The sequence below is a fragment of the Peromyscus leucopus genome, chromosome 10 (assembly GCF_004664715.2).
Source record: "Peromyscus leucopus breed LL Stock chromosome 10, UCI_PerLeu_2.1, whole genome shotgun sequence".
NCBI lineage: Eukaryota > Metazoa > Chordata > Mammalia > Rodentia > Cricetidae > Peromyscus > Peromyscus leucopus.
The window spans coordinates 84,224,166-84,239,826 of record NC_051071.1 but is presented as its reverse complement, the minus strand read 5'-3'; the positions used below and the strand labels follow the sequence as shown (position 1 = coordinate 84,239,826).

General features: G+C 42.1%; 1 protein-coding gene across 1 annotated transcript in view; it reads left to right on the top strand.

The window, feature by feature from the left end:
- The first annotated feature begins 1,035 nt into the window (after nt 1-1,035).
- Hnrnpd (heterogeneous nuclear ribonucleoprotein D) overlaps nt 1,036-15,661 on the top strand; it is an 18,895-nt gene continuing 4,269 nt past the window's right edge. Inside the window, 5 exon segments of the mRNA XM_028873164.2 lie at nt 1,036-1,552; nt 1,555-1,691; nt 3,527-3,583; nt 13,691-13,859; nt 14,754-14,915. Of these exon segments, the coding sequence (XP_028728997.1) occupies nt 1,448-1,552; nt 1,555-1,691; nt 3,527-3,583; nt 13,691-13,859; nt 14,754-14,915 (630 nt within the window). The 5' untranslated portion in view covers nt 1,036-1,447.

Below are 15,661 nucleotides of genomic sequence, written 5' to 3'. Positions count from 1 at the left end.
CAGTCAAGTGGCTGACGACAAAAAAAGTATATAGGAATCCCATCTTCTTCTAAGAGTCTTGGAGGGAGCTGTAAAGCCCAACACCTGAATAGGAATTCTAAGAGGCTCCTAACTTTTAAATCCTGAATCACAAGCCTAACGGTGTTTCATTTTTCTTTTTATAAAATCGCCACCTCACCACCACAAACTCAGAACCCTCGTAAAGATGATTCATGACATTTATATATCCTATTTAATACACGGACTGGAACTCATTAAAAACACCAACCCTGGCGTCGACGTTGAGCACACTTCCCAATCCCTACTCGGTTGAAAGCCCCGCGGGCCGGCTTCAGGCTCTTCTAGTAACGGAAGTGAAGCCGTTAAGAGTTGGAAAGCCATTCTGAGAAAACGCAGCCGCGGCCGTCAGCGGCCTTCGCCAGCGGCCGGCGCCGCGGCGGAACCTCAATGTCACCCGGAGCGGGCGGGAACGGCGGGCGGAGGAGCGCGGCCACCAGCGCACACGCGTGGCCACCGCCCCACGCAGGCCACCGGGGCCGGAGCCGCCGACTCCTAGGGCAGCCCCGGCCACGCCGCCGCGGTGGGTGGGTGGGGGAGGACGAACCACACCCCTCCACCGGGGCCGCTCGTCCCCGCTCGCCGCCGCCAGCCGCAGCCGCCGAGGAGGAGCAGCGCGGGACTCCAGGAATCCGCGGGAGGGCGGGGCCAAGGGAGGGGAGGCCTCTCTAGCCGCCGCCCCGAACCGGCGCTCCTTGTTCTCGATGGTCCCCCCGCGCGGCCCTCCCCGGCACGCCACTTCCGGTTCCCTTGAAAGGCCCGCGCCGCGCGCCGGGGAGAAAGGGGGAGGGGGAAGAGCGTGAGAGCAAGCATAAAAGGGAAGGGGCGGGCGGGGCGCGCGCGCGTGTGCGCGTGCGCGGTGAGGGAGGGGGGGTGGGGACTCGCGGTGGAAGGGGCGGAGGCGGCGCAAAGGGCGCGCTCCGGGCGTCACGTGACCGGGACGCGCCGTTCTTCCGTCGGCCATTTTAGGTGGTCCGCGGCGGCGCCATTAAAGCGAGGAGGAGGAGGCGGAGGAGGGCGAGAAGTGGCCGCTGCCGCCGCCGCTGCTTGACTTGAATTCTTTTCTTTCTTTTTTTTTTTTTTGTTTTTAATTAAAAAGAAAAAAAAAACAAAAAACCTCCAGCGCGGCCGGGGAGAGCGGGAGTGCGCGCTGCGCCGAGAGCGTGGGCGGCGAGGGGGGCCAGGCCGGGGAGAGAGGCGCAGGAGCGGAGCCCTCGGCAGCCACGCGCGCGCCCGGTCCTGTGTGTGTGTGTGTGTGCGCGGCGTGTGCCTCGCGAGCAGGGAGCGCGGGCGCGCGGCGACGGCGGCGGCGGCGGGGATCACTTTGCTGCTAGTTTCGGTTCGCGGCAGCGGCGGGTGTCGTCTCGGCGGCGGCGGCGGCAGTAGCACGATGTCGGAGGAGCAGTTCGGAGGGGACGGGGCGGCGGCGGCGGCAACGGCGGCGGTAGGCGGCTCGGCGGGCGAGCAGGAGGGAGCCATGGTGGCGGCGGCGGCGGCGCAGGGGCAGCGGCGGCGGCGGGAAGCGGGAGCGGCGGCGGTGGCGGCGGCGGCTCTGCGGCCGGAGGCACCGAGGGAGGCAGCGCCGAGGCCGAGGGGGCGAAGATCGACGCCAGTAAGAACGAGGAGGATGAAGGGTGAGTAAGGGGCGGCCCCGGGCAGCCGCTCGCCAGGCCCCTCCCCCCTCCCCGCCATTAGGCCTCGCTCCCGCGCCGCCCGCCCGCCCGCCCGCCCGCAGGCCCGAGTGCAGTCGCCTGCCTGCTCGGCCGCCCCTCTTGTACCTCGGGCTCCCCGGGGCCTGCATTTCCTCCTTCCCCCCTGCCTGCTCGCCCCCTCCCCCATCACACACGTTTCCACCTTTAGCCGTCACCATGCTACTCCGCGGCCCGCCCTCTTTCCTCCCTCGCCATGGGTCTCCTCCCACCGACTTAGCCGCCAGGATTTTTTCCCGCCTGACGGAGCTAACCGCCCCCCCCCCCCCCCGAATCTCTCCCGGATTTCTAACCTCTTAGGCTTAAAAATGCAAACGCACAGAATGCTTTTTACTAGGGTTTCCAAGGTTTGTTGGGGGCTTCTCCACCACCCCGAGACGGTGCGATTATTTAAATGCTCTTGCTTTCAGGAAGGTGTAGACTGTCCACCTCTCTCTCTCCCGCGTCGGCTTCAGGCCAGTGGTTTTTAGCATTTTAAATAAGTTTCGCCATAGGACTCGTTCGTTCTGTCCACTTTACGCTGTCACCACGGCACGTTCATAATAGGCCCTGCATTTGTGCAATAGACAGACTGGGCCTGCGTTTGTGTCAAGACAGATCCTGCTGGCGCGTTGGTCTGGCTCCTCGGGCTCCATTTAAGTCCTTCCTGGTCGATGGGGCCTGCACTTGACTGGAGCCCTTCTACCTCCTGCCTGCGGTTGCCCCTCCCCCACTCTGCCAAGTTACTCTCCCTGTGCACCCTTTTCGCGCCCTCAGATGCTGGGTTGCCTATTTGTACAGATTGTAGTCTTTCCTTAACTTATTCTGTGCAGCTTAAAATTTCCTCTTCCCGCCTTTTCAGTGCCCAGGAGCCTGTTTTGGTTCCTTCTCAGTCTCGCCCTCTTACTATTGTTGAAGAAGCCCACTCGCCCTTTAAAATACAATAAATTCTGTGTTGTTCAATGCGTTAATTTTTCAGGATTTTTTCAAAGCTAATTTGATTCTTCTAGTTGAAATAACTTTTATATTGCCACCAAAAGCTGCTTTTAGTGTGTTAAAATGCAGTCTTTGGGAGCTGAGTTTCATACAGGAGGTTAGAAAGGCGGGTTCGATCTGGGGCCTTAGATTTTCATGTTCCCATTACAGATTGCTGATCTTGAGTTACCGTTTCGATACTTTTTATAATGGGGCTGTGCGTATGCAATTTTTTTTTTTTAAACTTTAAGAAGGAAAAAGTTTTGGTGGGAAGTAAAAAAAAGTCATTTAAACCTGGTATTAGAAAACGTGATTTCCATTAGTGGTTAAAAATATAAGATTTGTGGGGATGTTGGGGCAGCAGAGAAGTACTTGGAATGTAGTTTTTAAAAAATCTCCGTTAAGATTGACACTCAAGTCAGCTACTGGTTGTACTGGCATTAGTGGGGAGTTGGGGGTGGGAGGGGAAGTGAATTTAATAAAATAGAACTAATCCTGAGCAATAATGTGGCTTAGTTTTAGAAAGAAATAACTGTTAAATATTTGAAGAATTCAGTTTTTAACATTTTGGGTTTTGCTTTCTGAATTCTGTTCTTTGGACAGAGGCACCAAAATGGTTAATTGTGTAACTGGGGCAGGCTTTTTATCCCCCCCCCCCCCAAGTTTTGAAGTTACAAAGTAGCTTGCTGTCTTTGTAGTTATTTTTTGTTGAACTGACTTATAATGAATTAGTTTTTAACCCTAACAATGTCAAAAACTAAAACTAGAATTTTGATTGGTTGCTGTACCGGTTGTTAATTCCCTAGCCATTCAAACTCCTCCCCACGACACACTGAAGCAGCGACGGCACAGCGGGAAGAATGGTAAAATTTTTACATTTTATTTCTGTCTTATAAAGATTTCAGTAGTCATAACATGCAGAGGCTCTGTAATTTAGTTGCCCATTGAGTCCCAGGAGATTTGTAGCCATTAATACGGTAGGATGAATCTTGTGCCTGGGATATAAAGCCTAAAGCCTTTCTAGATATCCTAAGTAATCTGTGGGCAAAATTGATGCCATTGCGTGGTATATGGTTTGTGGTAATGCATGATGTAATGACAATTTGGCCAACCTAAACTAAATGTAATTAGTAATTTTTCTTTTAAATATGGGCAAGCAAAAAAAGTTACTGTACTTTCATTTAGTTTTTATTAGGTGGAAATATTTTTGTTTAAAATTCTAAGCTTAATGCTAAATATAAAGGTTACTTGATAAAAATATTGTGTGTTGAAATGTCTTGCATGTTATACTGAAGTATTCTGTCAAGTAGACAGTTCTTTAAGTATTACTGTGCTTTATGCAAAGTCCTATTTCTTTTCACCAACAGTATAAACACTTAAAGCATTGTGTATGTACCTACTCATAGGTGGGCTAAATGTGGCTTCCCACTACAGCTCTTACCAGATTTTTATTTTCAGTGTGATTGGCTGGAATGTTAATTACAGTTGGTTGACATGTGCTCACATTTGCATGACTTCCCTTTGGAGGCTGGTAGGTTGAGTATTCTTTTTCTCCCAATTCTCCCTCCTAAAATGTCAGTCTCTGCTGTTAGGGTCATACTGTAATTTTCCTGGGCTGTGTTTCACCGTTGGAGGCTAAAAAGCCATATACTGCCTTATGTCTGTACAGACAATATCCATTATTTTGGAAATGTTTAAATTTTATATGGAATTTATTTTTTAACTATTCTCATCTACTGGTATTTGTCCAGTTTTAAGTTGGAGGTAAAGTAGACTAACAGACAAAGACTGGGTCTGAGTGCGACATAGTAAATGATAATGTTTGGATGAACCTTCTATTTTGTGCCTGCTGGGCACAGTTAGTTAACTAGGTAATAATGTCAAATTAAAATTAAACTGTAACTGTATTTGACTTCTGTTTGAACCGTACGAAATTGTAAATTGTTTGTAGTAAGTTGAATTGATCATGTTTTAGATTGGAAGGTCATTGTTTCACTGTTAAAAGAATATCTTTGCCCCTTTGTTCAGTAGCAAATACTTGTAGAGCTTTCTGGGGTCATCTTGTGGAGGAAGTTTGATAACTTCTGTCAGTGTTACAGAACATTTCAGGTGATAGCCAGTCTCCACTGGCAGACTTTGTGGAGTAGTAGGTTTTACAAAAGCAATTCTGCACTTGGAAGGCATTCTTACCCTCCAACACTTGTTGTGGAGACAGTCTCATGTGTTGCCCAGGCTTTGGAGGTTCATTCTTCAGCCTCCCAAGTCTCTTGGACTAGAGGTGTGTTGTTAGCACTATGTGGCCAGGTTCCCCTCCTCTTTTCTTTCTCTAACTTGATTTGATAATTGTCCATTTATCCAACTCCACAGTTTGTTACAGATGCTAAACTTTCTGAACAAAACAATGAAGATGCTTAAACATACTTTTTTGGTGTCCATGTGTGTACACCCTGTGTTTCTCTGTCTTCCTCACCAGTTTAGTAAGACAGTCTCCATAGTGAAGATGAGACTGGTTAGTAGACTAAAAATCATGGAAGTTAATTTCTTAAACACTTCTGTGTGTAGTTCCTGTTAGAATGAGGTTTTTGTCCTGAAGTGCTGTTTTTGAGCCGAGGTCTGAATGCCTAGGCTGGCCTAATATTCTTACAAGTGTTGGGGGCTGTAGGTAGATGCCACTGTTCCTGCTTTTCCTCCTAAAATGTTTTTAAAGATGAACTTGATATTTGACATGGTTATTTTTATTTTTTTTTGTATACGAAAATGAATAGTTATTTTTAGAAGAGCATCCTTGTTTCAAGATTAATGGGGCTTGGCAACAGTGGTTCATTACAATAGTAAAATGGCTACCTGAGTTCACCTTTAAAATTGTTTTTGATGTTAGATTTGTTTATTTGTATGTTAGTGCTATGTGAAGATCAAAGGACACTGGTGAGAGTCCTTACTCTGTAATGTGGGTCCTGGGGATTGAACTCTGGTCTCAGGCACAGCAGCAAGTGCCTTCTTTATCTGTGGAGCCATCTTGCTGGCCACTTTAATATCTACAACTTTGAGATCCCTATTATTTTTTTGTATTGTAAATTTCTTATTTTGCTTTGCAGTGTGTAATCAATCTGCAATGTTTCAGTTCTTTGGGGTAGATAGTGTCTGGTGAAACGTGCATGCCATGTTGTAAGCTATGGGGAAGTTTCAAAATGTAAAGAATATTGGAAACCTAGACTACTATAGACACTTTTCACCAGATTAGATACATGAAATCAGCCCACATCCCAACCAACCCCTGCCTCCAGAATGTGGTTGAGTGGGAAGCAGAAGAGTTCCATTGAGTTGTCAGTATAAGACTGTCCAGGGCGGTGTCAGAGTTGGTCCTGTAACCGTTAGTGTAGAAGGTCAAGTGTGATTCTTTTTTAGAGATGGCTAGCTCTCTCCTGTTTGAGAAGGGGCTCACACATGTTTCTGTTTAAAATATTGGAGAGTATATTAGAAACCCCAGTGTTTCTGGAACAGTTTGAACATTGCTTTGAAAAACAGTACTTTTAGAGGGTTCTCATGTCAAATTTATTGGCCTTTTGATTTATTAAGATTGGGTTTACAGGCCTAGTCAGTTGATGGGTCTTCAAGTTTACTTCCTTTGGAACCTTTGCAGGCGTAAAATTGTAGAGGCTGAAGCTCCAGATTTAGGGGGAGGAGCGGTCTGTGTTTTCTCTGTCCATGACGGATACGGAACCCAGGGCCTTGTACATGCGTGGGCAGATGGTCTGTTCCTGAGCCATACTCCCATCTAGGAGTACTAGGTTCCAGTTGTCATCTGTTAAGAGAGATGTGGAATATATATAGTCCTAGGATTAAACTGGATTATCATTTAAAGTTTCAGTACTTTGTTTTCAAGACAGGATCTCACTTTTTTAGCCCAGGCTGGTCTAGAAATTACAAGAATCCTCATACTCAGCCTCCCAGGATCTGAGATAATAAGCATGACATGTACCTCTTGGCAAATGCTTATTTTTGAGACAATGCCTTAAACTTGTACAAGTTCTTGAGCTTAAGTGACACTTTATATAAATACATATATATAATCTCAATAATTTAGCCTGGGTAGTCTGAGGTATGCAAGACATCTCATGTATATCTAGTTCGGTAGATATATGTATGTATGTACCTCAGAGTCTGTTTTGCTATGACCTAAGGCCACCAGGAAAGCTAACTAATCATCTTTAGCTTTGGGTGATGTTAGAAGCCATGCCTGAGAACATAAAACAATGACTTTCCTATTTAACTTATGGCTGTATGCTTCGAATGTGCATGTTAACAAATGGAGTGACACAGAACCGGTTAGTTTGATTTCACTGTAGTTGTGCTTCAGTATTATAGTAGATAGGACACTCAACTGGATGCAGGAAGCCTGGGATTTGTTTCTGTTACTTCCAACAGTGTGGTCTCAGGTAATAGAACACGTTTTTACTTGGTTCTCTGATCTATTTGCTGGAAACAATGCACGCCGTAGGAAGACTGACTTGACTACACAGCCTACTTTCATGTCTGTGTGTATTTATCCATTGCTCTAATAGTTGCTACTGCCAGTGATTTACTCCTGTGGAGTAAAGGTAAGCATATTTTGGTTTCTGGGCTGTTAAAATAGTATGTTCATGCCTGTGTACTTGAGAGTATTTTAGGGTGGGGGAAGACTTCATACTGGCGTATTTGTCCAGTAGTCATAGTGATAGCTTAAAGTATTAGATTCTAGACTCAAATACTTACATTTAGCCAACAAAATGAATGAATGAGCAAATAAATAAATAAATGGGTCAGGAAACCCACCTTCTATCTCCACTGTAGTCTTAAGAGGCAGGGGAAAGTGTCAGCAAACAGTGAAAAAGTGACCAGTAAACATTAATGTCTTGGAAATGAGTTCGGCTTTTCATTGCATTAAAAAGAATGTGATTCTGAAAGATGGGTGGGAGTTGGAGATTTGCTTGGTGACGGAACACTTACCTACAGCCCTGGGTTAAGAAGAGGAAACATTCAATTCTGTTTAGTTAGTGTTGTCTAAATTGACCTAATAGAAAACTGTGAATAGGTAGTGATCTCAGTTAACCCAAACCTTAACCTTTAGGTTAAGGAGACACCAGTCTTTAACTTCTAGGTAAGTGGAAGTTTACTTTCTAAGGTTGGAGTTTATTTAGAACTTTGAACAACATGATAGAAATACTGGGTTAAGCATTTAAGATTTATTTTTAAAAGCTGTCATATTTAATTTAGATGTTATACCTGCCTTCCTTTCTTCCTTTTACTTTATGTTTTTGACACAGAATCTTACTCTGTAGCCTTTGCTGGCATGGAACGCCCATAGATCCACCTGCCTCTGCCTCCTGATTGCTGGGAAGATGTTTTCAGTCTAGTTATCTTTTTTATGGTGGTTGATTTGTGGTTCTTTTGGAGTAATGAGATTTAATGTAAAAGAGTTTAAAATCTTTCTTTGAAATGTGTGCTTTTTTTTATGTGTTAGTCTTTAATAATAGGATCCTTTTTCACACTTAGCTTTAAAATATCATAATAGAAAATGTAGGGAGGAAATGTCTGTTTAATAATGGGCAGATAATACTGGCATGTAGGTTTTACTGAATAAAGTTTTCTTGGCTGGCTAACTTTAATACAGTTTTAAGTAGTTAAAAAGTAGTTCTCAAGTACCGTAAACCACATGAGATAAAAGTCTTGTTACTGTTAAAGGTATGTCAGGGTGTTTTCAAGGGTAGTTTATATAGATTGTAAAGTTACTCCCTACCAAGTGGTAGTTAGTTCCCCAGTGTTAAAAATAATTTCTAAAGAAAATGCTCTTTAATACATACTGGTGAGATTTTGTTAGCGTTTATCATGGTAGTGTTTTAAAAGTTGAGCTTTAATGATAGACTACCAGAAGAATAATGTAAATAAGTGTGCTTGAATAACATTACTATAAAGGGTGCCAGTGAATGGGGCAGTTATGGTTGAAAAATGTATCAAGCTAACACTTGGTATGAGTCTTTTATGTAAGATAATGAATTGTTGGAGGGGTTTAAACATTGTTTTACCTCAAAAGTGGGAGCAAAAGACTTGATAGGGAAAAAGCATCTTTAAATAAAATATTTATTGAGTTTGGAGTGTTAAATTAGTGATCTCCGTGGTCCAGGGAAAATTAGCTTTATGTACTGGGGAGAGGATGAGGGTATTATTTATTTATTTATATTCTAGATAGAGTCAAACACTAGCTCAGGTTATTGATCCTCCTGCCTCAGTTTCCTAAGTGTTAGGATTATAGTCATGGACCACCATACCCTGGTAATTGGGATTAGTAAGGCATTTTCTATCAGGTATCAAGTGCTTGTAAGGTATTGCCTTTTATGCTTTAAATTACTAAAAAAAATACTGGCATATATGTAGGGTAGAGCTGAGTTACTGAGAGGACTTAGAAGCTACATTTGTAACAGCCACTTCTACCAGAGGATCCAAGTCAGGTGGTCACTACTGCCTGTAACTCCAGCTCTAGGGGCACCTGCAGTTACATGCATAGAACACACAGACACACTTTTGGTGTTTTTGTTTTTTGAGGAGGGACTTCTCTATGTAGCTTTGGAGTCTGTTCTGGAACTCACTCTGTAGACCAGGCTGGCCAGGAACTCAGACATCTGCCTGCCTCTTCATGCCTGAGTATTGGGATTAAAGCCGTGCTTCACCGCTTCCTGGCTCACAGTTTTTCTTAAAGGAAAGTTGACATAATTTTCAGGCTGTGTTTCTTATTCTGGGTATTTAAATATTTTATAGGGTGTTTTAGAACTTCACCCTTGAACATAGATGATCTTATAAACTTTTATCATGTTTTTTCCCCTTTAGTGTTAGAATTTATGAAGCCTCCATTTGAAAAGGAAAGCAAGTTAATGGAAAAGTTTTAAGTTACGTTTAGATTGTTTTGCCTCTAAAAATAACTTTTCATTGAAGAATTAAAATACATTCTTTTATATTAACGCAGTTTTTATTATTGACTGCAGATAACATTTAGACGTCATCACTCTAACCTCTTTTGGGCTGTGTAGTTAGTAGGTGGCAGAACTGGCACATAAAGCCAGGCAGCTGGCCGGCTCACTCACCTGAGGACAAAACACTAATGTCCCGTGTCCCCCCTCCCCCGCAGCAGTCTGCGTTTCTGCGGGACCAGCCCTGCAGAGCTGAGAAGGAAGCGGCTGGGGAGTCAGTCGTCTGTCCTAAGTGTGTAACTGTGCTTGACACGGCTTTGCTGTCGGTAGCTGGGAAAGCACTTCCATTCTTCTGTAACTGTAAATAGACTGCTGTGCTTCCTTTGGGCCACTGAAACACTTGTTGGTTTATAAGTAGGATTGAGAAATGAAACTTTGTCAGTCAGCTCTGGGGAGGCTGAGGCAGGAAAATGGCTACAAATTTGAGGTCAGGTAGGATTACATGAGACCTCTAAAAAATGGAGTAGGGGGTACAGATGACCTTTGTAGATTTAAGTTCTTTAATTGGGATTATTGGTTTGCTTACAGCTAAGGATCATATTTTAAATTTAGGTGACAGCATTCGGAGTCAATTTGTTGCTACTTGAACAGTTCTCTTGCTTAGAAACTTCCAAGTTCTGTCGCCTTACTGAAAGGTGCTTACATCACATCTTTGCAGGGGTTAATAGCAGCTTGAGAAGAAACCTTTCGTGTCAGGCTCCTTATTGGACAGACAGTAGGTATAAAGTAGTCCAAATTAGTGTTAATCTCAAGCCATCTCAGAATTTGGGGAAGTTAGGCCAGTGTTCTAGAGAGCATCCAATAGGTGCCTACTTGTCCATAAAGGTTAGCAGAAATTCTTCCAGTAGGCTGCATACTATAGCATTAAACAATGTGCCTACAGAATAAAAATGGGGTGGACTTCATATTTCCTGTTTAGTAAAGATAGAATACAGTTGTGTTTGTTGTAATGTATTGGGTTTTCTAGTTATCCGTTCAGCTTTTCTTAAAGCAGAAAAAATCCTGCGTGCTTTTGTGCTACCAGAATACTAATACCTTTGTCATAAGCAGTTGTAGTTCATTGAAGATTTGGAAAACTTGACACCTGGCCCCTTTACTTACAGCATGGAAGGGAGATATTCATTATAGAACAAGTAATTGCTTGTTGGCATGAATTGCTGGCAAAAGTGAAAGAAAATGTGTTCTAAAAGCTAAGCAAGTGAGATACACCTGATGTACTAGTTAAGTAGCTTATTTCAGAGAAAATGAACATCCTACGGTAGCTTAGTAGAGATGGCAGACCCTAGGCTGTTAACATCGTGGCTGCTGTATTGAAGGCGGCACAGCTGGGGTTTGTAGAAGACTGTATCGTTCCTTGAAGCCAATTGTGGCAGCTCCACTAGAGGTGGAGGCTGGAGAATTGCCACCAATTTGAAGCCGGCTTGAGTTGTAGTGTAAGACCCCGTCACAAATAAAGTTTTTAAAAAAAGTTAAAGTTGACCAGAATATTTAATATCTGGATAAAGGGGATTTGTTTATAGAAGAGTGTTCACAGTGAACATTTTTAGCTCTGGTAAGGGTACAGAGGGTTTTTGTTTGATTTTTATGTTCGAACTTCCTTTGGTCAGTTGATGAGTTGGTATGCATATCTAATATTTCAGAAAATTAATTTCCTATCAAAAACAATTACGTGGTTCAAAAATAGTAGATGCCTCATTCTATGTGTCATTTTTTTTTCCCCAAGAGGTTTATTTATTTATTTAATGTGTACTGGTGTTTTTCCTGTATATACTTTGTGTGAGGATGTCAGATCCCCTGGATTAGAGTTACAGACAGTTGTGAGCTGCCATGTGGGTGCTGGAAATTCAACCCTGGAAGAACAACCCATGCTAAACCATCTCTCCAGCCCTCTTGTTATTTTTATTAGGAAGTATATGTAACAATTTTAAATTGAGGATATTTCCCCTATACATTGCTTTCATGAAATAAAAGCAAGTTCTGTCTTGATACTTGGTTAATGGACTAGACAGAATTTTCTTGTTCAAGTTTACCCTATACAATGTCTTTTACTATAACTTTAGTTTGGTTAGACTGAAATAATTTTAAATTCAGTTATTCATGGGGAAATTCTGTAATCACAGAAATGGTTACTAGGTAGTTAAATCTAGCTGAATTTTGAATTTGTTTGTGTTCTAGGACTTAATAATGGATATCTAAGCAAGAGGCCATTGCTTTGTAGTCAATATCCTTGTCTTTAAAAACTAGCATGTGCCTCACCTTGAAAGGTGAATGTTGGTAATGAAATTTTCATTTATGAAAGTAGTATTCTGGACCTGTAGGTTAAAAAAAATACTGTGTATATAGCAGTGGTTATTGAAATAAGGGATATATATTAGGAGTTGGCACTATTCAATTGAAAGAAATGTGTGCTGAGAAATTTTTAATTTTCCATGGAATTGGCAATAAACAGACATTTAAAATGTACATAATGGGTTTTGGTTATATTCATTTGATTATAACATTACTAAAGGGTTCTAAGTTTTACTTCAGGACTTGACACTTTGAGGGAATCTTGAAAATTGGGGCCTGCTCTGTTATATTCTGGGTTTAAAACCTAACTTTAAATGGGAAGAGTTCAATGTCACCTAAAGTAAAGTTTATTTGTACTAAAAGTTAGCTTTGTTAGCATTAATGTAAACAAACTTGTGGTAAGAATTGATCAGTGACAACACACTTCAGTAAAGCGGACGCCTTAGAGGTGAGGATCAAGTGAACATCTTACTGCCAGAATGGGCTGTAGTGGCAGTCTCTTAAAAGCCTACGAAGTGGAGATGAGATGTTGTAATGTCTTTGCAGTGCTGAAAGCGGGTGCCTTATCTTCCCCCATCCCTTTTCATGACCCCCACCCCCATAACCCCAGTTATGAAGATGAGACAATATTGAGCAAGCATGGTTCTATCTCTGAAGTAAAAAATTTTAGCCTTATAGGACTAATTTTAACAATTTACTATGACTGTTTGCAGTTTGACTCGTAAAGGGTAAAAAGTACAGGTTTGCTTTTATAATTACTGCTATTAACTTCCTGGGAAAAGAAGCAGATGTAGAAAGGACCACAACTGCTGCCAGGACTGCTTTTTGGCATTTTGCTGTATGTTGAGACTAATTTGTTCTTCTATATGATCTTTTCTTGGGTGTATTCCACTTACTATTTTACAGGCCTAAGCAGTTCATAACTTGTTAGCTGAGGCTCTACTGTAGGTAATCATCTAAGTTAGTGAGCTGTGATTTGGTGGGCAATTCTTTCTTTATGCTGTTTATATGATTACTTTGGTCCTTTTTTTTTTTTTGGTTTTTCAAGACAGGGTTTCTCTGTGTAGCTTTGCGCCTTTCCTGGAACTCACTTGGTAGCCCAGGCTGGCCTCGAACTCACAGAGATCCACCTGGCTCTGCCTCCCGAGTGCTGGGATTAAAGGCGTGCGCCACCACCGCCTGGCTACTTTGGTCCTTTTTAAGGACTCTTAGAAGTGAAAAAAGTTCAGTTTGGAGGACTTAGCATTTTTCCATTGCATGTGCTATAAGTTCTGCAGATGGAAGAACTATTAAAAGTAGAAAAGGAGTCTCAGCATAGACAGCATGCTGGGGCTGCCACACTGGAGACTGCACGATAGCCCTTGACATGGTTAGTGAAGATTTGTTAGAATCTAGAAGCTAAGATTTTACCTTTTACAAAACTGCAATACTTTTACTTGGCATGCGTACGGATGTATGTAAATACCAGCAATTTGCTTGCTCAGTATTGTGGTTGATCGGAAGGAGCAGTGCTAAGTGGGACTTTAAGCAGTAGGGTTTTTTTGATATGTGCTTGTAGGAAGAATAACATTTTATTGTACTAAATAAATGTTTGAAAAACATGTGTTTCTAATGTGAGTAAATGTAAGGGAAGGTTTAATTTCTTTCTTAGCATTTTAATACTGCTTTTTGTCTTTACAGGAAAATGTTTATAGGAGGCCTTAGCTGGGACACTACAAAGAAAGATCTGAAGGACTACTTTTCCAAATTTGGTGAAGTTGTAGACTGCACTCTGAAGTTAGATCCTATCACAGGGCGATCAAGGGGTTTTGGCTTTGTGCTATTTAAAGAGTCGGAGAGTGTAGATAAGGTAGTGTGCTATATATTCTGATTAATGAAACGTGGAGAGTTTGATAGAGTAAACTTGTGTTACTTGTGGGTTCCTTTTTGTAAGAAAGAAGAGACACATTTCTTACATCTTCCTGTCGTTTGAAACAAGATTCCATTTGTCTTAGGCTGGCCTCAAGCTGCTTACATAGCTGAGGATTACCTTGAACCTCCTGCCTCTACCTTCCAAGTGCTGGGACAGGAAAGGTGCATTAACACATCCTGTTTTTTGAAGGGAGAGGCAGATTTAGGAATTATTTACTGAATACTTTCCATGTGCCAGCCTTTCTAAATTAAAAGTTACTTTAAAAACAACTGAGGCTTGGCTGAGGGATAGTTTGTGCTTAGTAAGTACATGGTCTATGTTCAGTCTCAGTAGGCTTTTCCAAAAGGGTAGAGGGGGATTTTAAAAGTCTAATTAAAAAGATAAAGTATGACAAGTTGGCAGAAAGTGCCTATTTTACATTTTTGTTAGACAAGCAGTTTGTCTCACTTATCCCTGAGTCTATGAATAGAGTACTTCCCTCAGACAAGCAAATGTCTACATGACAATTAACTTTTAATTCAGTCATTGTTTTGGTTCTGCACTGAGGGGAAGTAGCAACCATTGTTGATGTTATCAGTTAAAAGTGATAGTTGCCTAGTAATCAGTTCAACTGGTGTGGTACCCCTCCCCTGCCCCCCATCATTCTTAGTGACTTTTGTACTTGGGCACTAGTCTATAGTAGCTGATATCCTATCACTCCATGGCTTGACAGTCTTAAACCAGTTGATGTAATGTTGGCATTAGGTGCATTGCGTAATGATTTCTTAAGTAATTTATTTCTGAACATCAGTTAAGTTTTACATATTAAAGTGAAAAACTTCATTTCCTTAGGTCATGGATCAGAAAGAACATAAATTGAATGGGAAAGTCATTGATCCTAAAAGGGCCAAAGCCATGAAAACAAAAGAGCCCGTCAAAAAAATTTTTGTTGGTGGCCTTTCTCCAGATACACCCGAAGAGAAAATAAGAGAGTACTTTGGTGGTTTTGGTGAGGTATGTGTGTTTTGATCCAGTTTATGTCAAAATTAGTGTGTGATTGCACATTAAGTGGACTTGGCAAGTATGTATTTCAGAGTTGCAAAATTTTTTGGTAATAAGGATACTGATAGGAGCAGATCTGAAGATTAGGTAGTTTTTATTTGTTGAGCATGTACATATGTAAAGTACTAGACACGTAGATGAAATAATCAAACCTCCCTGCTCCCAAAAGAAGGGTCTTGTTAGGTAACCCAGGCTGTCCTCGAACTTTTTCTTTATGTTCTTCAACTCCTGAATTTAAGTCACCTTCCTGCCTTTGTCCCACATAGATTATAGGAATGAGTGGCTGTACAGCATGTTTAACTCTAAAAATTGAGAAGGAAGAAAAGTATAGGCAGCCTGAGGAGGAAGTCAAGATTGAGTGACCTAAAATACAGAAGGAGACGTTTAAGAATAGGGGAGTAATGAGAGCAGAGTAGTATAATAGCTTACCAGCTTAAATATGTCTAAGTGCTAATTTAATGAGACTACAGACTTAGTGAAATGGTGAGCTACCAGTTCCTTTCATGAATTAATAATTAAAGCTAAGCTGAGATGTTTGTGGCCTTGGTCTTCAAGGACAGCATGCTGACATCTCTTACTTGATTCAAATAAGAATACATGCTTTTGTGTTAGGACTAAAAATGGAATGCCTAGTACTCAAATATTATACACAAAAATCTGGGTATATAGATTTTCTTCTGTGATTGTAGGAGCAAGCA